General features: G+C 29.0%; 1 protein-coding gene across 1 annotated transcript in view; it reads left to right on the top strand.

Moving 5' to 3' along the window:
• Nucleotides 1-11372: 11372 nt before the first annotated feature.
• The window catches only part of LOC129961684 (heme-binding protein 2-like), a 36355-nt gene continuing 22547 nt past the window's right edge, over nt 11373-25180 (top strand). Inside the window, exons 1-2 of the mRNA XM_056075218.1 lie at nt 11373-11498; nt 19440-19500. Coding sequence (XP_055931193.1) covers nt 11497-11498; nt 19440-19500 — 63 coding nt within the window. The 5' untranslated portion in view covers nt 11373-11496. The remainder of the gene's footprint in view (nt 11499-19439; nt 19501-25180) is intronic.

Below are 25180 nucleotides of genomic sequence, written 5' to 3'. Positions count from 1 at the left end.
TACATTGTTTTAAAAAAAAATTGCAAAAATTTATTGAAATAAATATTATGCCTGTGTAATGAATATATAAAGAAAAACTTATGAAAGATCAATGTTTCAGAAATCTTAGTCATAACAATTAAAAAAAATAAATACATACATCAGAACTGATTAAATGCATATTTCTGTTATAAATCGAAATTAACTACATGTATAAAAATAGGAACGCTCTTATTTTCATTATTTAAAAAATCTTAGCCTGTCGAAAATTGTAAATGAACGAAACAAAATTAAAAAAACAAATAAACTGTAATTAAAAACTATAATTCTTGAAGGAAAATCGTATGTAGACAAAACTGCGATTTGCTTCATTTCAGTTTAATTATACATTTGCGAGCGATATAAGAAGTAACAATTCATTTACTTACGGTTTCCGTTACAGTATACGATTTGAAAAGTAGGCATTGCAATACTGTTTCTTCTCGCGTCATACATCAACAATTCTTCAATAAATAAATTTAAAAAATACGACACAGCTCTAAAATTTTGCAGGCACATTTAAAAAGACTCAATATATCATATGAACCAATAAAAAAAATCGATACTTAAGTGATTTTTTTGGGAACCATTCCGAAAACCTTTTCTTCTTTGTATCCCTAAGTGTAGTTTATATTAATCATTTAGCTGTTCCCAAAGTCGTGAAGATAATTTTGGTCTCTAAATGTTTTTAGTTAGGAAATTTCAAAATTCTTCTTCAAATGTCGTTCATAATTTTCTGTATTATGACACAGAAATACAAAATTACATTTGCAGAACATGTTTGAAGATAGCGAGTCTTCCTTGTTTGCCTAGTTTTGAATGATAGAAATGGAATAGATTCCAGTTCTTTCTATTATGATAGGAAATTCTGAAACTGAAATTTTCATTGAAGGCATCTGAATAATTTATTCAACTTTGATAAGTATCTATACATTCTTTAAAATCAAAGGATGAGATAATGTGATATAATAAAAATTCATATGCATATGTCTCCAATGAATAAATAACAAGCAGAATATTATCAGTTCAATGCAATATCTTTCACTTTGTTAATTTTGAATTAATAATGCAAATTACTCCTTATTAAATGGAATTATACTATTTATATTTCCCTTAGTTATCACTAAAATTATACAAGAAAATATATGTCTGGGAAGTAATATCAAAATTCGACAGCATATTTTCTCTTTACCGTAAATTATTAAAACAAGCGCAAGTTTGGCAAATATATATATATATATATATATATATATAGTAATAATACAATGGTGCTTTCTCTGTTCTTTTTTTAGTTTTAGTTTGAGAATCAGAAATAATTTTTAGTTGCGATTCTGAAATAATTTAATTTCGTTTCCAAAATATTTTTAATTTTAGATTGTTTCAATTATAAGTTTTAATTACGTAATGCTAATATTTTTGGTTACTATATTATATTATATTATATATATATACAAGATAAATTAATCCAAGGAATTGAAATTCTTATTCATTAATTATACCACCGTTTATCGTTCATTAAATAATTATATTAATTAATTATACTACCATCCTGCTTTTTCTTTGAACAAGAAACTATGTATTTGATATTTTAAGTTATTAGAAAATTTGTATATTATCGGTTAATTTAAATTTTAAATTGTGAATGCAAGAAAAGCTGTCAGTTTGAAGGAATTAAATAGGCTTACCGAATTCAATGGCGGATGAAATCATTCCTGCGATATGCAGACTTGCTTTTATCTGTTTTTGGTGTTTTCTCATTTCAAATCAAAATTTGTATTTCTGTATCGTTTGCAAGCATGTAAACGTAATTACTCAAAACCCTAATGACTTAAATAATATGTTGTAAGTGATCCTGTTATTACAAATATAATTCTATGTCAAAGTTTGACTTCAATCAGTTAGAAAAAAATCGCTTTAAATACATATGTTTGAGTTTTTGAAAATTAATCGTATATCAGCTTAATTTCCAAAATTTTCACCCTAGATTCATAAAATAAACTCCAGATTCTTACCGAAGATCGATTTTAGAAGCTATTATTCGTCCATGCATGCAAGGATTCACGACCCTACCTAAGATTTAAAATTTCTTGAGGGGGGGGGGAATAAAGGGAGATAATATCATTATTAAAGAGTATTTAGAAGAATAGATTTTATAAGGAAAATTTTAGTGAGATCACTCCTGCTATTTTTTTCCATATATGAGAATGAATTTCAGTTAACAATTTAATTCTGGACATGGCAAATTAGCCTTTTAAGATTGATTCGAATGTATTTGTACAGCGCAAAGAACCAGCACAATGTAAAAGCATTTGTTTTGTTAACAATAAAAATTAGAAATGCAGCCGCAAGAAGGGGAAAAATACAGAATGAAAAGAAATGCAAAGAAGAGAGAGAGAGAGAGAGGAAAAAAAAAAAAAAAAAAAAAAAGAGAAATCGATCAAAACATTCCATCGAAAAAAATAATGATTTTTTCACCGATCAATTATTGTGATGTGCAGGGACATTTGCTTCTTCTCTGGCATCACCATCCCACCAATTTTTCAAAAAGAAATCTTTCAAAACATTCCTTCTAAAAGATAATTATTCTTCTCCGATGAATTATTGCGATGTGTAGGAACGTTTGCTTCTTACCTGAGAGATCAGCATCTCATCAATTTTCAAAGATAAGAGCTCCCCTACGTAGAATTCTTTTAACTTCCCTGAGGAAGCCACAGAAGTTTAATTATTTCAGTTGTCGCGATGCGAATACGATAATTCAGAAATACAACGAATTAGGTAGATGGAATTTGGTTTTGCTCTAAAATTGTGGATATGCTTTAGTTTTTAGACCAAATCCATCGATAGATGCATGTGAAACTTATAAATGACAAATATAAAAAGATAAATAGATAACATATGCCATATAGTCTCTGCATTAAATTTATAAATTTCAAATTCGGACAAAATCTCTCTAAATGAATTAGTCTATCCGTATGTTCCAACAAGATAAATGAAACAAGTAAAGAGTGAAACAGAAGAAAGGTATATATTATTTATATCAAACAGCAGATATGCATTAAAGTTTCGGATATATCAGCCAACGGTAACGCATTTTGTCTGTCAGTACTTAAAGAGAAAATGTATGCGAAAGTTGAGAGGAGAAATCTCTCGAATTTTTATTTGGTTCAACCGCACTTTACACACTTATTCTTTAAAACAAGACACAGAATACCGTAAAATTTCCAAAGTGCAAAAGTTAATTGAATATTTAATTAGAAATTAATCAGATTACCCTTTCTGGGCAATACCTATGATACAAATTATCTAATGAGATATATTTTAATACCATCTTCAACTTTAAAATTTTACCTTCTCTATGATATCAAATTCTTTTCTGTGGAATTTTTTTTCTTCAGTCCTTAAAAAATTAAAATACTTTTTTATATTCGAAATTAAAATTTATATATTTTTCATATATAATATTTTTAATGCAAAAAATGCACATCTCCAATGCCTTTGAGCCTTGGCCACTTGTAATCGCTTGAAAATGCAGAGTATATCGGATCTTTCTTTCGTTTACTTTTAAGTACCGTTAAGTAAATATTTTACCAATAAAAAAAATTAATGAAAGATATAAAATAGAGGTGGGATCATCAAAACATATCAAAAACAATGGTAAAATAGAACTGACTCTTATTGTTACTTTTTTTGAAAATCGTTTGCTTAAATTAAAAAAAAAATCAGTAAAGACTGAAGCAAAAAAAAAAAAAAAAAAAAAAAAAAAATTGCACAGAAAAGAATTTCATATCACTGAAAAGATAAAATTTTGAAGTTAAAGATGGTATTAAAATATGTCTCATAAGATAATTTGTATCATAGGTATTGCACAAAAAGGGTAATCTGATTAAGTTCTAATTGAATTTTCAATTAACCTTTGCACTTTTGAAATTTTACGGTATTTTGTCTCTCGTTTTAAACAATAAGTGTGCAAAGTATGGTTGAAATCGACTTTCTCGTTTAACCCTTTAAAGGGCCATTTTTTTCTAGTCATATTATGTTAAAATATTTTTAGGCTTGAAATTAGAATAAGAAAAGGGATTAATTTAGCTTATTAGATAAATTTAATTTGATTAAACAATTAATTTGGTTAATTACTAATTAAGTAACAAATCAAGACACGTCATTTTGTGTGAAATAAAGAACTAAAGCATCTAAGTTTCTGTCTTTCTAAAAAAAAAATTGTCAGAACTATACCAACCTACATAAATTCATACAAAGATTGATAACATTGGTGGGAAGCATACTTTGTACGGCCCTTGAAAGGGTTAAGAGAAGATGCATACAATACAGAAATAGTCATAATGACTTTTATTTGCATTAAGATGAAAACAGCTAGTATGGAGACGTCTATGATTATAGCAGATATTCTCAAGTCTTGGAGTGTCTTCTTTTACGATCAATAGGAAATTTCTTGTCAGCATAATATAATTTGATAAATTCAACAAATGATAAAATAAAACTGAAAGAGGGCTAGAAAAGCATTTGAACTACTGTGGATTTACCGGCTTGACCAATAAATAGTCTTGTAAAATGTTCATTCCGCAAAAACCAATATTGAAGAGCAATGATCAGAATCTTTCCTTAGACTATTCATTGTCCTACTTTAATTTCTGAGGGTAGCTTTCAATTAATTATAATATAATATCGTATTAATACATAATACATAGTCGCGGATATAATAATACAGTATCGCATTAATACATAGTTATGGGAGTGCTTTCCCTAAAATCTTCCTCGCATATTTTCTAATATAGGTATTAATCGCCTCTCCTGCATAAAATTGAAGACCTTGAATAAGGCCGCGAATAACTTGCACGATAGTGGCGAAAAATATTTACAAAATATAGATCGTTGAATCTAGCATTTTTAGCGAATCTATTGTTCGATATTTGGCGATATTTTTTTAGAGAGATTCAGAAATTTGACGATATTTCTTGTATATTAACATGCGATTAATATACAAGTACTCGAAAATCTAATTTGTATTCTACTTGTCCCTTTTTCTAACGATTGGAACCAAAATTGGATATTAAGCTACAATTGCAGTAGCAAGTTCATATACCAAATTTCATTAATTTAAATCATTGTGTTTACATGCATGAGAAACTACAGACGGATAATTTTTTTTTATATATTTGATTGGAAAGTTTACAAGAATCTATATGTTAGATGCTGAAACTTTGTGCCAAATTTTATCCATTTAGCCCTTTAAATTTTGTGGTTATAGTGTTCATTTGCACCCGAACACTCTGACAGACAGACTTTCTGTGAATGAAATTCGTACAACATTCAACAGAGTTCTACAAATTTAGAGTAGAAACCACTCACCAGATTTCTCTCATATAGCTTAAAGTGTTTTTGAGTATCGTGCTCATAGACAAACATATATGAATTCAGAGACGTCTGAAATATGGAAATTCATCAAAATCTGGAATTGGAATTTCTTGATTACTACAATATTCTCTTTTGTATATAAAAAAACAACAAAAAAAAATGTTCAATAGATAAACAAATATGAGATGATTAAATCTGTACTCTATTATTTAAAAATTATTACAAGTTTTCATACATAGAGTAATTTAAAACTAATTGGGAAATAAAAATTTGATAAATTTAAAAATTCGAATAAAAAATTAGTATGAAAACGAAAAAATATTTAAATTGAAAATGGCAATAGAGAGTTTTTTTATTTGTAACAATTTCTAAACAATTAAAAAATTAATAAATAGACAATAAATAGTTTTAAGGAATATAATAATTATAATCAATATTTTTGACTAATTTAAAAAAATAGAAAATATTACTAATAAATGTATAATTTTAACAAACAAACACGCAATTACTTTGAATCTACAAAAGTATGATAAGATTTCAAAATTTAAAGAGTATAATTCTGGTATTCAATAGAAACGTCTCACTAACATAGATTCTTAATGAAAGTAACGCATCTGTCTTTCTCTCTGCTGGAAAAACCAGACTCTCTCTATTTTTTAAGATACAGTAACCGAGAGGATTGTGACCATCTCAGGTCTTATAAACTCTTACTTTTTATCAATAATAGAATTTATTGTACCCAATAATGTCAAATGGGCATTTCTTTCCTGTTAAATATCGGATAGCTTCCCTATTTGTTAAGTATTTGAATTGCAGTGTCATTTCTCCAAACAATAATAATTTTCGGAGATTAATTCAAACACTACACGAACCATTTTCTTTTCTTTCGCCACAGAATAACCCCGAACTTGGAATCTCTAGGATTCCCTGTCGGTTGAAAGGATATACGTGGGAGTATTTATTAAGATAAAAAAATACACATAAAAAGACATAAAATATCATCAATACACATAAAAAGTAACTATATACAATATTATAATGATTAAGGAGGTGTTCGGTGGGGAATATGAATAGATGAAATCTATTGAAGTTAATATATTCTGGAGAAGAGCTTGGTTGAGAAATGAAACGAAAATTTATACTGGGCTTGGGTCTGGAGAAATCAATTCCTCGTTCTCTTGTAGGAACCGCACAAGATTTCTAATTTTAATCTTGGACATCTTGTTTCTCATAACGTTGGTCCACCAGATATTTCCTAGGTCGTGGGTGGGTTTTTTGAGATGAAAAGATGTGGTAAGAGGGCAGGTAGTGGCATAATGAAGGGGATCGCCTGCTTCGCCGCAGCCACATTCATCCGATCCTTTGATATGGAATCTCTTGAAATATGAAGGGAAAGGGCCATGGCCAGTTGCAAAGATAATGTCAAGCCTATTCCAAGATGATGGGTTAAAGGACACTTTCGAGATGATTTGATGGATGTTTCTGCCAGTTGAGCCATTGTCCCATTCTTCTTGCCATCGCTGTAGGCTGAATTCATTTAGAATACTTTTCAGATGGCTTCTAGGAGCTGGGTATTGAACGGACGTACCTGCATGTAGCACATCGGCAAAAATGTCAGATAAATATTTTACAGGTCAGAGTGACAATGTAATATTTCATAGAAATTGTAGATACCAGCTCCATTTGTAAGTATTCCTTCAGTCGAATAAATAAATATCTAATTTTAATTCAATGGAAGTTGAAAAGTTAAACTGTACGCCCACATTCGTATCTAATGAGTTTAACATACTCTAAAAATGTAAGAAACCTTTTTTTAACGTTTCATGCATTTTAATGCACTTTACACTGACTGCATTTAAGTTCTCGAGTGGAAAAAAACCTTAGAATAATCCATTTACGATTGTTGGGAACACGAGATATAGACGTAATTAATTCAAAAATAAAAAATAACTCTGTCACAATTTTTAAATTTGTATTTTAACTCAACAAAAGAAATTCGAGTTGTAGACGATATTTAAACATTATTTTAACAATGAAATTTAAAAAAAAGACTTAAGGAAAAGAAATTGATTGTCCAATAAATTCAAATTGAAAATCTTGGATTATTCAGATTCTACTGTAAGCACAACATTTTATGAAAATATTCGTAAAACGTAGGTAGGATCTACATGCGGCAGACCTGTGTGGTCAAAGCGTCAGCTAAGTGAAAATGAACCTTGTATGTCCATAAGATATATGATGGCCAGTTCTGATCTATTTGCAGTCTAGAAAGAAGATGCAAAAGAAAATCAAGATGTACAGAGCAATCTCGCAGTTTCAATCGTTGTGCTAAAAATATCTTGTAAGAGTACAACTTTGGAATTTTGTGTAAAATCATGCTCAAGTTTGTCCATGGAATGTTCAGTGCTCTTGCTATCGAGCGGCCACTTGCACTGGCATTCGCAGAACTTGCAGATGCTTCAGCTGTTGCAATTGCAATTCCTCCACCACTTCTGTCTTCATTGCATGAGGAACAACCAGAGAAACGGTTTCTTTAACCCTTATCGTGGCACGATTGCTTTTTTGAAGAAATTATTTTATAGTGGTAGTATATTTTTATAAAGTTGTATGGATGGTATACTATACAAAATGAACATAAGGGTTAATTATCAAAATTTTCCTCCACAGAATTTGAAAATTTTGAAGAAATTATTTTATAGTGGTAGTATATTTTTATAAAGTAGTATGTTTGGTATACTATACAAAATGAACATAAGGGTTAATTATCAGAATTTTCCTCCACAGAATTTGAAAATTTTGAAGAAATTATTTTATAATGGTAGTATATTTTTATAAAGTTGTATGTATGGTATACTATACAAAATGAACATAAGGGTTAAACTTAAAAATCAGGTCTTCAACTATATTTACTATTATGGGATTTTTTCTTTAAGTTTTTCATTCGCTGGTTACCATACGTATTGCTTTTATGATGAAATTAAATGAGCTACTCATTAGCTCACGGTTTTAAGCAGTACAACGCTATCAATTGGCAAAATTTCAAATTATTATTTTTTTTGGCGGAAGTTTCAGCACCACTACTTAAATAATAAAAATATGAAGTTTCATTCGGATCCGTTCAATAGAAATGAAACTACGAGTCTCTAAGTACCGAGAGTTAAATTTAAACCATCCTGCACATTAGTGTTCGAGGAACTTTTTTTGCAGATAAATTAGGCATAGGAACAATTTTGCGTCGATCAAGGTATAAAGATAAAAGTTTATGATCTGATTTATCTAATAATGGAAGAAAATTCTATTGCAAAAGATAGGGCTTGCCGAATGTAGTGAAATGATATGGATTACCTTAATATTATAATTACGGATATTGTACAGATATATAGTCATAATGCAGAGTGACTTTATCGACTCCAGAACAATATAAATTTTGAACAATTCTCTATTCTAAAAAGTTATACTCTGTTATGAATATTTTCGAATGAATGAATGTCGACTGTTTCATGAATGCATACGATAACTAAATTTGAAATGCAAGTAAAATATGTTAATTAATTCAAGAAAAGCAAACAATTATTTTAAATTCCATTCCCTATCACATAACGCAAAGAAAAAAGCTAAGGAAACGCCGTGCCATTTGTAATTTTCCGGAACACGAAATACTATAATTAAAATTCAGGACGAAATAAAAGTAGAGCCAGTGAATTTCTTTTGTCATGCTTGATGACCTTGAAGTATCTTCTCCGCAGAGCAAAGAAGAAAAAGGTTGATTTCAACAGAAAATCATTTACAAAATAAATAATTTATTCGGCGAATTTGCAAATATTTTAAAAAGCATTTCATGTCGTGCTGTTCCGTAAGAGACGATGTTCATATAATATTAATAACAAATAAAGATAAGTAATCAATATGTTTACTAATTTCAAGGAAAATCAAAAGGGAAATACATTACCTATAAATGTCGATTTTTTTTCTAATTTAGAAGGCCCAGAAAAAAGTTGCTACAACAGTTTTATTCACTATTTTCATTGATCACTAAGCATTTATTAATGATTATTTTAAAATATTAAGTAATATTTTAAAAGTCAGTCGCTAATTTTTCATATTACTATATTCAATTTGTTATGTCGTATTAAAAAATTTTTCTATTTTAAGAAGATTTATAATTTTTTTATGAATACAATTTAAGGCATTTAAATAAAAAAGTCACACAGGATAAAAAAGCAAAAAAAAGTCTTAAACTTTAATATAGTTTAGGTCTATTTACATTAATAATTTTTTTATATGGGAATGAGTAATCATAGCTGTGACGTAGAAACGAGTCATTATCATAGTTACTCCTATAGCAATCAAACTTTGCATTTGAGACTTTGTAATCATAGTATATAAAAACCCATTCGACAGATGATTCTTTGATGCAGGGCCACGGTGGTCTCGTGTAAGATCTTCATTCTGGTCAGCAATCAAACTTTGCATTTGAGACTTTGTAATCATAGTATATAAAAAGCCATTCGGCAGATGATTCTTTGATGCAGGGCCACGGTGGTCTCGTGTAAGATTTTCATTCTGGTCAAGAAGGTCACATATTCGAAATCCGAATATGTGATCTTCGGATATGTGACCATATGAAGGTAAGCGTGGTGCGCTTGAAAATTTAGAAAGGGAATAGCCAATTTATGTTTTTTCTTCTTTTCTATTCATGAATGGCTTGGAATTAAGATGTCTCTCTCAAAAACACATATGATGCTTAAAAACAGACTGATTATACTGAACTAAATTCTGGTTTGTCTGTATTTTGAGGAAAAATTTTGTTTCACCCTGTGTGGCATATAACGTTAATGCGAGAACACAAGATGTATGATAAGATATTGGACAATATTATGAACATTATGTGATATGTTCGTTCCATTTGAAAAGGGCGAGCAATGAAGAAGGAAAAGAGAATATATCATATAACATTATAGAACTTTTAAATAACTCCTAAATTAAAAAAAAAACATTTGAAGAAAAGATTTTGAATTTTGCTCCAGAAATGTAACAGCTATGGTCGAAAAGATGACGTTTTTTAAATGGATCACTGCGAAAATTTGAAATAACCTTTTAAAAACCTATTCAAGTAATGAGTCAGGACCCATTATCTTTTAAATGAAGATGAATGATAGCATAATTGGCGATTTCTTCTTTTTACTAGATATATATATATATAGATTTTAACAACCAGTTGTTGTGTTATTGAATACGGTCCTATATCTTAATGAGTATGAGTGTGTGTGTAAAGTTTTGGTTCTAATGATGCGATTTATTATTATTAAAAAAAATTTCAATGACATGTTGGAAAATTTCGAGATGCTTTAAGTGAATTCTTTGGATTCTAAAAAATAGTTTATATTATTTCTCGAATAATAATGCATTAGAAAGAAAAATAGAGCAACGAAAAAGGTAATTCGCCCAATTAGATTCCAAAATTCAGATAAAAAAAAGTTGCTGCATCATCGCTTTATAGAATAAGGAATCTCAAAGTTCAATATTCTTTCATGTCTAAACATCATTATTTCAGTCGAGGTTTTAGAAAGTGTTTACACGTTTGTATACCTTGCAATTTATTTTAACCACCGTCTTCCATTATACTAATTGCAACAGTTCTTTTCTTTTGGATACATTTAGAAGCCATCTACATTCGGCGGAAGTATAAGGAAACATTTTACGATTTAATTACATTTAATAAAAAAAGTTCTAAAAAAAAAAGAACATTCGCAGAACGAAAACAATCGTAAATTATTTACGATCGTTAAGTAGTTCTTTGAATTGTATTTCTTTCTCTGTAGTATTTAATTCGTTTTTCGGTATAAAAAATTAGTTTTATTTCGAGAAACGACCTGTTCTCAAGTTTAAAAGATCACAAACTTGTTTGCAGGCTATGTTATAGACTTGGTCAGGTCGACAACTTGAACTGGGCTTCTTGTTAGAGGGAAAAGATGAGCTTGACCTTCATCGTCCGAATCCCTCTCTTTCCCTCTTCATTCTGCTCTATATAAAGAGTCGGTTATTAAATTAGAATTTTGATGGGACACAGACCTCGGTCGATTCGGTTCTTGCTTGCTCCTTTGCATGTAAGTGTCTCTTTTTCTATCATTTTAAAAGCAGTTGATTGTTGCTTATTCCGATGCATTTTTTATTATAGTTTTGAAAATTTTATAATCATTTAAGATATTTACAATAATTTATGAATTCACTATCCTGTCAGATAACCTCAATTATTTTAAAAATTTTTTGTAAAGTTAAAAGATTACTTATTTCAAAATAATCTAATGAATGTTAATATGTATTATTTATTCTTGTAGTGTTCTTTTTTATCGTTGGTGATATTGTTTAATATCAAATGTAATCAAATAATTATATTTTCAACCAGTAAAGAAGAACTTTAATTTAACTATATTATTCTTACATATTTTATCGGAAGAAATCTTTCAGTTTTGTAAAATATTTTAAAATTCACTACCTTTTTTTTCGAAGATAACTATTGGTATTAATAATTTTCATAATCGATAATTTATCGCTTATTTCATTCATATTCAAATAATATTTTTGTAACATTAAAAATTTATTCAAATAACTGATTTCTTTTAATTTAATTTAATAACTCATTCTCTTTAAAGAAAATTTTACATGAATTAACTAAAAATGTATATTATAGTAACATGAATTTTTAAAATGTAAGCTTTCAGTCTGTTTTACTTTACTAAAAACTGTTTAGATTCTAACGAAAAAAAAGAGGCCATTAATTTTTGAAAACAATTTTGCTTTGTCATTTTCAAACGAAAAATGAAATTAATCCTTCAAAACTCCGATCAATTGCTTAGATACGAAATTATCAAGCATTTTAAAAGGATTTAAACGGTAAAATAAGAAATTCTTTTATTCTCTCTTAAACATCAGCTAACAAAGCTGTTTACATGTTAGAATGATATTGGATTTGACATTATCAACAGTTTTCATTTACCGACTCAATAGCTTTTATAATGAAATATGGCGTATCTAAAATTTGCCTGCAGCTATGGAGAACAATTCTGTTAACGGATTGGTAAGAAGATTGTTGATGATCCTAGAGAAAATTCTTTTTTGGCATTTAATATAAAATATGATATTTTAAATCAAATTCAGTATTTGTAAATGCTTCTCTAAGGCCCTGTTTCTTTTATTGGCGCATTTTCTTCTGTAAAAAAAAAGAAGAAATGTTCGCCGGAAGGAGCGCCATTTTTTTTTCTCTTCTGTAGATACACGTAAAAAAGAACAGTTTTTGAAGCACTAAAGAAAGTTTAAAAAAAGCATATAAACCAAAGAAAAAGTTTTTCATCCTTTTAGCCTTGAGCAAACATACAAAAAACGAGAAAGTAACAACAGTGTAAACATAAGCTAAGCAAATAAAAAGAAATAGGAACAATTTATTGATCTGTTAGAAGTAAAAGAAGCATGAAAACAAAGCATTTTTTTTTATATCGCCATTTACAGTTTATTGCGATGCATGATGTTTTTTTCAGAAATATAACATTGTATTAAATTTGGTAAGTGATTATGGAGAACTTTGGGTAAATTTCCAATTTTGCTAAATGGAAAGATTGTTTGAGAAATAAAAAAAGGTATAATAAAAATTTATGAAAATTCGTATTTATAAATTAATTAATTAATTTGCTCTATTTGAGAGTATTTAAAAATAAATCATGTTACATGTTGATACTTCTTTATGTATATGTAATGTAGTTTCCCTATGACGAAAAAAAGATTGTTATCCAATTTAAATTATGTTTTTATATGACTTAATTTGGAGAGGGTATTGTAATTGTGGTACATCGTTTCAAAATTCCCTGAATCTGGGGATAAATAACAGAGGCCGTTGCTTTTAAAAACATTTTAAAAACAGAGTTAATGGTATTAACATTAGGATGACTGGACTGACAAAATAACAGGGACGCCTAAGGTTTTAGAATTTCCTGATTCCAGGTTTACAATTAGCTAAGGCACGACCTTCGTAAAACAAAGGACACCGACATTACTAGCATGTAGAACTGAAAAATAAATCAATCTGTAATATTAATAAAAATGAAAATCGATCTGTCGACGAACTACAGAAACATACCATGATAAAAAAACTACCAAATATGGAACAAATGTACTTTGTGAATGTACACTCTTAGAGTTTTTTTTTAAAAATTAATTCAAATTTTAATTATTTAAAAATTAAATTGAATTCAGACATTTTTAGCTATTTTTCGACAATAACTTTGGAAAGAATCATAGAAAAATACACTGTATGAAGTTCAAAAGAGTTATCTTCTAAATGGCTTTTGCTTATGTTTAGTCCAATCTTCAAAATTTATAATTATTTTGACTTGTGGTCAAAGTCTCTCGCTGTGAGGCGAAAGAAAGAAAAATAAACAAAAAGATACAGTAGAAATAGGATTTTATAAAATCAATGCTTTGCGAATTAAAAATTGTGAATGAAATCGGAACCCGATTTCTTCCAAATCGTTACCGATGATTAAAAATCCTCAGAATAGAGTGGTACGGAATTATAAAGAATGGGATGTTGATTCAAGTGGCATCCACGTCTTCAGACCACGGTTTATTTTTTAAAAAATAAACATCCAGCTGTCTTCACAGTTGGTGGTTAACCTAACACATGAGTTGAGCTTATCTTATTTTGTACATAAATGCGATGTTAAATGTTGAGGTATGCCAGATCGCTTGTAACTTTATGGGATTCTATGTTTTGAAGGTCATAATGATAAATTTTTGGATTATATTTATTAGAAAGAAAAATTAGTTTTCTTTTGCATAATAAAAAATTATTTTCGCAATTCTGTATAAATTTCCGCTCTATGATAAACCAGTAATGTTTGTGGTGAATCGCATATAAGCCAGTAACAGCGCTTCTGCCCGAACAGCTGTTTTAGCAAAATCGGTTAGTTACTGGACTGCTAACCTTAAGGTCCCAGGTTCTATCCTCACGCGTGCCTTACCTCTAAATGTTCTATAATAAACCGGTTATGTTTATTGAAACGTTCTTTCCATATATTTAAGTAAAATGTTTTGTTTTTTATGCCACGTTTTCGGTAAAATAGGCATTCTCTATTCTTTCTCTAATAAAAGGGCTAAACTCTTCCTTTTTCTCCAAATTCTTAAATATGTGAATTGTTCCTAATTTTCCCTTTTAGCTACGAAATTCAACTATAAATCAGAAACAGTGATTTGTATATTTTCCTGATATAATTAAATTAAAATCCACATTTTTTTTTTATGTATGAGAAAAATAACTTCAAAATTTTTGTAATTGAGAGTTTGGGTTCTTTAATAAACTAAAGATATATTAAATACTGGAAGAAACGTTTCTGCTTATTCAATTTCTTTTTTCTTCATAAACTTTAAATTTTTAAAAAAAATTTCAAAAAAGTGTCACAAATTTTCTTATACTTTGATATACGAAACCTGAATTTTTATCTTCTATGTTTTATTATTTAGATTCGAATATCGTAAATGGATTATTTGCTTTCTGGATAATCAACGATTGTTGATATCAAGCTATTCTTAAGAGAATTCAATCATCACAAATAAAAACAAAGATATTCTAAAGCAAAAAATGGAGAATTACTTTAAAAAATAACTTTGCTAATTTGAATATACAGAAATGTACTCTTTATCAAGCCATAGTTAGGCTGTTGTTCCCTAACTGTGTATAAAAATAATATCAAAGCATTTTTGTTATCTCTTTTTGGTTATTTTATGGATTATCTGTACTATCCATATGGATTTTGGTAACATATAATTTGGAGTTTAAACCTAAAAAGGTGCTTTGTGTGCTTCCATTATAAGATGAAATTTTGAAGTTCAAATATACCTTGTTGAGGACGACAGGCTCAGTCAAAGATTTATTTGAAATTTTTCGTCGCTAAATTCGTCGCCAAAGGTGCCTAGTGTGAAATATAAAAAAAAAAACAATAATATATAATCTTGTAGAGGTACGGGACTCTTTATAACTTATTATTATGAGGTAGATGAAAATAATAATCAAGTTTCAGGAACAGTTATTTAATTATTTTCTAAGTTCTGCATTTCATAAAACAAACACGAACACGAAAATACACGGCACTCACTTAGAATACAATATAATAATGACTCCAAGAAGAATAATGGGGAATATACTAGATGTTAATAAAGTAACGGCATCTGTTGTATCGAAAGAGGAGATAGTAGAGTTATATACCCGCTACAACCTTAATTTTTAAAAAAAATCGAATTATATATTAACCACCTGAATCTTAATTTTTTAACTACATAATTAGATGACATATTCGGAAATTCGTTATTTTTTTATTCAACTTGGAGGCAATAGAAAAATAAACATGCTTGTGTTCTATATCATTTTCGCGTCGAATTTAGACGACTATTGAGGATTTAATTTTAGTTTAAAAGTTTTGAAATAATGATAATTAATTTTGTGTTGCACAGGCAAATTGATTAAATCATTAATTTTCTTCATTATTTCAATTTAACGGAATTTCACTTATAAATTCACAAACTCGAATTAATATTAAAAATGATTCATTAAATCTTTTTTCATGGAATTATCGGTGTCAAAATATTGATTAGTTGATGCCATATTAAAAAAGGAAATGCTCAAAAAATGTTACTGCGGAAATATGTAGTATATTTTTGATAAAATTGAATGGATCAATTTATTTTTTTGCATTGCAAGCATTGATTGTTGAGAAGTAATGAATAGTTGCATTGCTTTTATTGATTATCGAAACCAAATATTTCCTATGCTTTTTTGCAAATTAAATTTTAAAAAAGTGTTTCATAACTGTCATTTTAATGAGACATTCCATATCTCCGAAATATGAGACTTTTGCATCGCGTTTTGCTCGTATCTTCAAAATAATTCTCTAATTACAAGGAAAGAAATTTTGAAGTGGAGTAAAAAAAGTTTCTGTCGCACGAAATCTAAAGTTTCTTATTTCTTTTTAAATGAATGCGAGAGTGCATTTTATTTGAGTCTTTTGTTTTTTCATCTCAAGAGAAAAATTTGCTAAATTGCATCAAAACCTTCTTTCGGAGCTTCGCTAATTGATATCATTATTATCGCATCATTCGAACTCCATCGATAATCGGGCGAGTAATTTCCTCACCATTTTTCATTCTTGTCGATTTTGCAGGTATTTCTTAACAATTAGGGTTTTTTTTTCCCTTCAAAATATTTTCGACCGGTAAAGTCAGTTCTTTCTTTAAAATGTATTAAGTAAATGTGTTTTAAGCGAATAAAGCCAGGAACTGAAGATACGGATTCTAATTGAAAATTTCCAAGTTGCATATTTTTCAGATAATTGGCTTCCTTTTTTTCCATATTGATTAAGAAGTCTGAAGGAATATTATATAGTTATTTTTAAAAGTATCGGTTTAAAAGTTTTACTCGCTTACTTTTCTTATAATTAGGATCTAAAGTTATTTTTATTTTATACATTTTTTCGTATTCATTAAAATGCTCCTTTGAAATACTTATATCCTTCCACTAAAATATAATTTTTTAATTCTTTTAAAATTCTATATTCAAAAATTACTTTAAATAATTATGTAAATTGAATTCTGAAGCATGAATCATTGAAGCATATCCTAATATAATTTAAAGTCTATCATTTTAAAAGGCTTTAGAGTATGCAGTTTAGAATATTCCTTCGATCATTAATCTATAGCATAATTCATTAATCTAAGTTAATATTAATTAATTAATCAGAAAAGATATTGTAGAGCACTCGACCTAAGTGTATACTTAAGACCAAACGTGAGTATATCTTAATTATTTATAAAGAGGAATTTTACCTGCTATGGCACTTATCTGAGACAACCCCCCCAGCAAGTTAGAGCAGGCAGATACTTCTCTCCGGTAGCATTTGTTTTGCATAAGTTTATAATTGTTATAGGCATTGCAATATAGATGGGTATCAACATTAAACAGAGCTTCCTGTTTTTTTTAAAGCTACAGTGTTCTTATTTCATCCATTCCCAAAACATTATGGTTGAGGTTGGAAACCAATTAAATACAAATAATTAATTAAAAAACACTTTTTATAATATAGTTTATCTTAATTATCAATCAGATATGTTAACCCTTAAAAGGGCAATTTTTTTCTAGTCATATTATGTTAAAATATTTTTAGGCTTGGAATTAGAATAAGAAAAGGGATTCATTTAGCTTATTAGATAAATTTAATCTGATTAATTAATTAATTTGATTAATTAATAATTAAGTGACAAACCAAGACACATCACTTTGTGTGAGATAAAGAACTGAAGCATCTAAGTTTCTGTCTTTCTAAAAAAATTTGTCAGAATTTATGCCAACCTATATAATTTCATACAAAGATTGATAAATTTGGTGGGAAGCATACTTCCCACGGCCTTAGAAAGGGTTAAACTTACTATAAAAAGTAAATAATAATGTAATAATTATATCAATAGTCAATTAATATCAATAAAAATATAGTAGTATGTAAAAACATTTGAAATTTTATCTAACGAATTAACTAATTGAAAAGCGTGATATAGGTTATATAATTTTAAAGATAATCATAAAAACAGAGGCGCTAGGGGCTGTCAGCAAATTTATTTCGCCCCTATTGAAATCAGTGGAATATATATATATCTTAATTTAATTTAAATCTTAATTAATTTCCTAATTTTTATCTTAATTTTACCCATATTAACTTCATTTTAAAATGTTCTCTTATTTCCTGATCCAATTTCCACTTTTTTATTTAATTAAGTCTACAATTCTTCTTTTTCATTTAATTAATTCTCAATTCTGCAATGAAAATGCTTACTTCTGTATTTTCTCACGCTTTGAGTAAAGGGATAAAAATCTTTAATGCTTAGCACACTCTTTTAAAGATACCTATATTTCCCTACTTTAAATCAACACGTGTCAAAGAAATTCCTATCAAAATCTTATTGTAAAAATCATCGCGGTTTCTTTTGCTCTTGTGTCGCGATGTAGACTGACGTATTTGTTATCACTTATTCTTGTACACAAATTTTGCCTCCCGTGATGGAATTTTTCGAAGATAAAAATTCAAAAGTATCTTCTTCTCAGCCATTTTGTTTATCATTGTCACAGCGTGTTTTGAGTTATCATTGTCACAGACAGCCAGATGAAAAGATTTTTTCAAAATGTGTTGTTCGAACTTAGGGAAGTAAGAAATGTAGAAATCCGTCAAATCTCGAGTTCGAATTTTTTAATCTTTTTTTTATTATAATGCTTTCTCAATAACTTCGTATATGAAAAAGCAAAAATTAATATATATATATATATAAATTTTCGTTGCTAATGATTTCTGCGCCTAGCACTTTTATTTTTAAAGAGATTTAAATTATTACCCCAGACTCTTCACATTCAGTTTACTGTCTAGAATTTCTAAATAATCTATTATCTAACTCCAAACACCAATCGCATTTTTGATGACTAATAGAAATATTTGGTGAATAAAAATATGTCTGCATCTGAGCTCCCATTAAATCCAATGTTAGATTGAATTCCCCCCTCTCTCTTAATAGTAAAGCCGAAAAATCTAGTTAAATCTAGTTTTATCCTATATTACACGCATGCTTTATTTATATTATGACGATACATCTGATTTAGATTATTTATCAAAAAGAAAGACAAAATATGTTCAGGCCTTCATGACTAAATTACCAATGCCAAAGACAGAGTTTACGGGATGCAATGAATTTGAAAATTTCCAAATAAATTGAATATTTAAAAACGCTAAAGTGAGTAAAAAAATCTTCATTTTAATTTTTAAGTACGCAGAGAATGAGAATTAGATAAAAAAAACAAACAAGCGTACTTTTTGTCTTAAAAGCAATGAATTATTTCTCCTATTTTGCGGCCGATGATATTGGAGTTCTCTCCAGCGTTAATTAACCGCTGTAGCAGTATAAAATGAATTTGTATCTATGAGAGGCTGGCTTAATTTATGACTTATTGTTACTGTTTCTTTCAGGAAATATAGATTTCCAGTCATGAAGAATACGATTTCTTTCATTTTGATAGGAGCTGCAATGGTAAGTATTGCCTAATCTTGTAAATTATCTCTTATTTACATGCTCTAACTTTCAAATTTCATTTTATTTATCTCGGAATAACTGAATTTATTCAAAGTTTCCTTTGTTTTAAATTTATTTACAGCCTTTTAAATCAGAAAGAGAAATATCTTACTTTTTTAATGTACTGAAGTCTTCATAAATGTTAAGATAATTTGAATCAACGATTAATTTTAAAACTAGAAGACATTTTGGTACAGAACTAAACTTTTTGAAATGTGCTAAAAGATAGTGAGAGTGATACTTAGTCGACCTCCAGCCTTTGAACTTCCCCACCATGCCAGACGACAAATATAGACTTAAGACACACCATTTAATGCGTACGAGGCATTCTCTAAATGATAAAGGCTTAAAAGTACGAGAAATGCGTACACTTTTGCGTACTCTGTAAACTTTTCTATTCGTAATATACTATAAGATCTCTGAGCGAATGGAGCAATACTGTTACGGAAAAGTCCTTCCTGTGAGGGTACGGCGCCAAAATCAACAGTAGTGGATAGTGAATCTTTAATTTATACGAAACATAGGTATCAAAACATCGATGAAATATCCACAAAACAGCACTCACAGAAATCAACTTCACATTCAATGTTAATAAGCAACCACACAGCACACAGCGTACAGATAGTACGCTTAATATTCCAAAAACAGAATATATTCGACTACTCACTATTGGCTCTTTGCCTGTGTTTTTATAACACCCATGAGAGGGTATCCAATACTATAAAACAAACGATAGAACTCGAATTCTAATGGAGATATCATAAAAATTCCCGAATATTCAGGGACTTTCATTTTTCTCGCCAAATGGTCGCCAACTTTTCACCCAAGGCCGAGAATCATTGACGAAGTATCTGTTTAGCAAAACTATTATTACAACACCTAGAAAACTTTTTTCTTTACCAGGAAACATATTGCGAAAGAAGCAGTATTACAAATTCGGTGAAATATGTGAAATATTTTTTTCCTTTCATCTGAGTGATATTTGAAGACTGTTATTCTAAACGTCTAATAATTAATGGTTTAACCTGATCTCTCTGTCATATTTCAACTGACATTCTTCTTGAACTCTGAATTTACAATACGAAAAAAAAAAATGCTATTTATAAATAGTAGGATTCTGGAAAAACTTTCAGCACTGCATTTAAGCGTTCGTTGAATTAATATACAGCTTTGACCAGTGTACATTCGATATACATAACAAAATAATATATTTTGAGTACTTCCCCAAAATACATCGTTCTTACAATAAAGCATTTAATTAAAATTTTTGCATATAACCTCATTCAATGTTAATGTAATCGCGTCGTCTACAGGATATTCATAGAAATTTATTTATTTTTATAAACATTCGGGAAGCTTTTTCTTTTTGTCCCCCTGCATTTATTGTTGACTAACAAATGATGTAAGAGAATATGAGAGGAATGGAAATAGATTGCTTTTATTCTGTCGCAGTGATGTTTCAAATTAAATTACATTCTATTTTGAAGCCATTGTAGGGTTATTGGGGAATAGGCATTCCGATTTGAGTTATGTTTAATTATAAGCAAGACAACTCTTCTTATGACAATTCTTCTCCAAAATTTTCGAATTCATATCAAATAATCGTAAACTGTTGGATAGCATGTGGTTGATAAATAAATAAATCATTTCAACTGAATGATATCTGACAGTGAGGTTCCTTCTGACATGCTCTGAATCTACATGGAAAACCAATGCAATTTTGTATCCCTTTTTTTCATTTCATTAAATAACATATTACACTTACAGAATTTTGTTCAACTGAATGTTTCAAATGAAAATATAATATTTAATGTATTCAGAAGTTAGTTTTCGGTTGAAGGATTAATTTTAATCAAAATCCAATTTCACATGAATGGCACCATCTGGTAATGAATTTAAAGAAAGAAGATTTAGAATTCCATAATTTTTATAATTATTTTTTAAGAAAACTCATTAAAGACAAAAAGAAATTGAAAACGCACATAAATATATTTTTAAATATACTTTTATTAATTTAATAAAGTTTTTCTATATCTAATTAATTTCTAATTTAATTAAGTTTTTCTATATCTGAAATATGAAAATCAAAGCAAATAATAAAAGAAAAAGAAATAATAAAGATGGCAGTTCATTTCTCTTTATAAAATTATTAACATTCGCAGTTTATATTTAATTATCATATATATTCTATTTAAATACTATAACCATTTTTCATTTGAAGTTATTAATATTTTATTTTGTATATATGCATCATTTCGTTCTTCAAAAGCAAATTCAAGCGAATAATTTGGCTGCTCTTCCGGAAAGAGAGGAACAACTTTTTTTTTCATCAAGAATCCACATAACAGAAGAGTGAGAAAATTAAATTAATCAAGAAAATGGCTTCACTTGCAATAAGCCATTCGCAGACAGAAATTATCTCCACAAGAATGACAAAAGAAATTAAATATTTCTTAATATGGTTTTATGGCTAATTTTCTCTGTCGATAATCTTCTAAAAAAACTCTTTGAAGTCTTTTTGATTATATTATTCTTGTTTTATATGAGGGATCTTAGTATCAGAAAGAAAATTTCTGAAGCTGCAATATTTCTTTTTTGCGAATTAAAGCAATATCGTACACCTTCTTAATTTTATTATTTTGACTCATCCTTTTGAAAAAATAAAAATTTGTGTCCATTCTTTTCCTGTGTTCTTCTGAATACTGAATTTTTATACTGAAGCTAAATCTATTGAATATCATGTTTGCCATGAAATAAAAGTTCGAATACTGCATTAATTCTCGTTCCAAAAGATGCTTCATGACTTACCTGCAACGGGAAAAGGTCATATTTTTCAAATACAGTACACTCTCGAGTATACAGCTTAATGTGGTGGAAGTTCAGGTCGGATAATAATAATAAAAAAAAGCAGCTGAAGTTCTATGAATTCATTTCTTTGCTTATCAATACCAGAAGTCTGAGTTTTTAAAATACAACTCACTGTTACAATATGTATTTTCTCACTTCTTATTGAGTATTAAGTCGTCTACTTATCTTAAGCCACATAGAACGTGGACATGACTTCGGTCTGGTGAATCATAAAAGCAGTTGTCGGTAACGTGTTCAGTTAAAATAGAAGGCTCTGTACTGGTAGTTCATATATGTTTATATATTGCACTGTACGTTTCAAGAATTTATTAGAGAGAAAGTAAAAGCACATAAATTGTTCACATTTTAACATAAATTCTGTAATCTTCACTGTGGTACACTTAAAAACACATTAAGCATATCCCAAGAACAATTTACGAATACTGTACGTACAGTGCAGTTATAATCAGGAAGAGCAACAACAATTGAGGTCCGTTACACTCTGATGAAGCAATGAACCAACGAGCTGAACGCTTCTCTTTTCCTGTCACAACTTATATTTTGCATACGACACGTAGGAGGATCGTATCAGACGCTCGCTTCCAATGCCTTGCCAATGTTAACTTATTTACGATAAAAGAAACTAGGCCGGATAATACGGAAGCCGGATAATTGTGAACCAGATACTCGGGAGTATATTGTAACAATGATTTTCATAAAATACCACATTGGATATTTATATATTTTTAGTAAATATTTTGACTGACATCTATTTTTATTGCTTTAGCCAGTGACTCTGTTTGTATGAATTTAACTATGTATTTTTACAATTATTTTATAATCTGATACATTTATTATTTCTTGCAATAAGAATATACAATATATGGGCTTATGTTTTCGGATAGAAATATATTCACCGGATATATTCTTATTCCTTCTTTCGAATAGAAAAATTACTATCACTCTCGACCAGTCTCATGAGACCAGTCCACTACATCTAAATCAATCTACAAAACCAACACAAGTATTATATTTTTAGTACTATTCATAGGCAAGCTTCTTGATTAGGATTATTCACTTTTTTCTCAGTTCATGAGAGACTGTTACAAATAATTGTTCACTGTGATCCGGATGGCTGTTGGAAGTCTTCCTCCAAGTAAAAATACATAAATATTTGCTAGTCTACATGAGGTACTATTTAGTTACTCTGGGTCACTTTTATCAATTCAAGTTACAGATTGGTAAATTGATCTCGGGTTCACTATTATAAATTGTTCAAAACGAATCTATACTGTTAACCAACAGATTATTGATAATCCAGTAGTCAACTTATAGAAATGTATATTTTTCGAACAGTCATATTTTAAAAAGTATATATTGAAACCGATCCTCAATTACATAATTATTTTCAAAAATTAAATAGAGTTTTAGAAATCAAAGTAGTATTTCTAATTCAATAAGAATTTTTCAGTAAAGATAACAGTTTATCAATGTTTTTCAGAATTTTCAAAAATAGTATTCTTTATCTACATGTAATATTATGTTTTATTTTACTTTATTACTTATATATTAATGCTATGTATTGCAATTATATTGCTTCTTCTCTTTATCCTATTCATAATTCATTATATCAATCCAGATATTCTCTTACCAGTCCCTTATGGTTTGGGTAGAAGCCACTGAATTTTAATACAAATAGATGATTATAATTCTATAACAGTATAATTCTATACTGTCACATCAGTTTTTATTTGGAAATTTGACAGGGTAGTGGTGACTTCATGGTAAGGTCTTGGCTTCAAGTACAGAGGGGTCTAGGCCCAAAACCTCTGCCGTTTTTAAGATCTGATGCATATTAAATCTGACATCGAGGGTAGGACATCTGACATCCTCTCTTTGGAGGGGTTCGAAAGTCTGGAAAGGGAAGTTTCGGCTCAGATATCATCCTCATAGTCTGAGCAAAGCTTATAATTACGAATTCATTTCAAAAGCATTAATTTTACATCGTTATAGTAAGTGTTTTTCTTATAAGAAGTAAGTTCGTACCAAAATATGATAGCAGTTGATTCCTTTTTTTTTTCGAATGGCGAAGTTTCCGAATTATGAATAGAGATTCTTCTTCGTTCCATAAATGCTCCATTGAATTCATATTCAACGCCCGAGAAGACCACTGAAATAATTAAAACTCGGAATCATGATTTTTAAACCAATATAGCAAGATTGGTTTAAAAATCTTGCTAAATTGGTTTAAAAATCCAGCCTAGTGACAGAATGCATAGTTTTGCTGGAAACAGCCATGCTCATCAAGAAATTTTATGGCGATGAACAAATTCTAAAAGTCAGCAACGATACGGAAGTAAGCAGCACCTAAACCTCCAAATCGTTGCACAAACGTGCTTTATGTCAAGACAAATGTTGCAAGAACAATTCAAATTTTGAGATAGGTGAGCTTTTAAATCTTCGGTCGCTCAATGTATTTCATGATATAATCCATGAAATAGACTGAAAGTTGAAACTCATAAAAGCCATGGAATTAGGGATTGCAATACCGGTATACCGGGATACCGAATACCGGTATTTTGAGCCATTTGTACAATTTTGTAATACCGGTATTCACAAGTTTAAATACCGGTTTTTCGGTATTTACTAAAATTTTAAAATTGTCTCTACTATATGTTCAGGGATCGCGAACATGGCAAAATAGTATACGTTTTTGTTTTTATGTCTCCTTAACGGGCGAAATTAATTAGATAATTAATGTCTTAATCAATTGTTTATATCTAAATTAGCG

Source organism: Argiope bruennichi, chromosome 2 (genome assembly GCF_947563725.1).
Source record: "Argiope bruennichi chromosome 2, qqArgBrue1.1, whole genome shotgun sequence".
NCBI lineage: Eukaryota > Metazoa > Arthropoda > Arachnida > Araneae > Araneidae > Argiope > Argiope bruennichi.
This window is presented reverse-complemented; position numbering and strand designations above follow the sequence as displayed.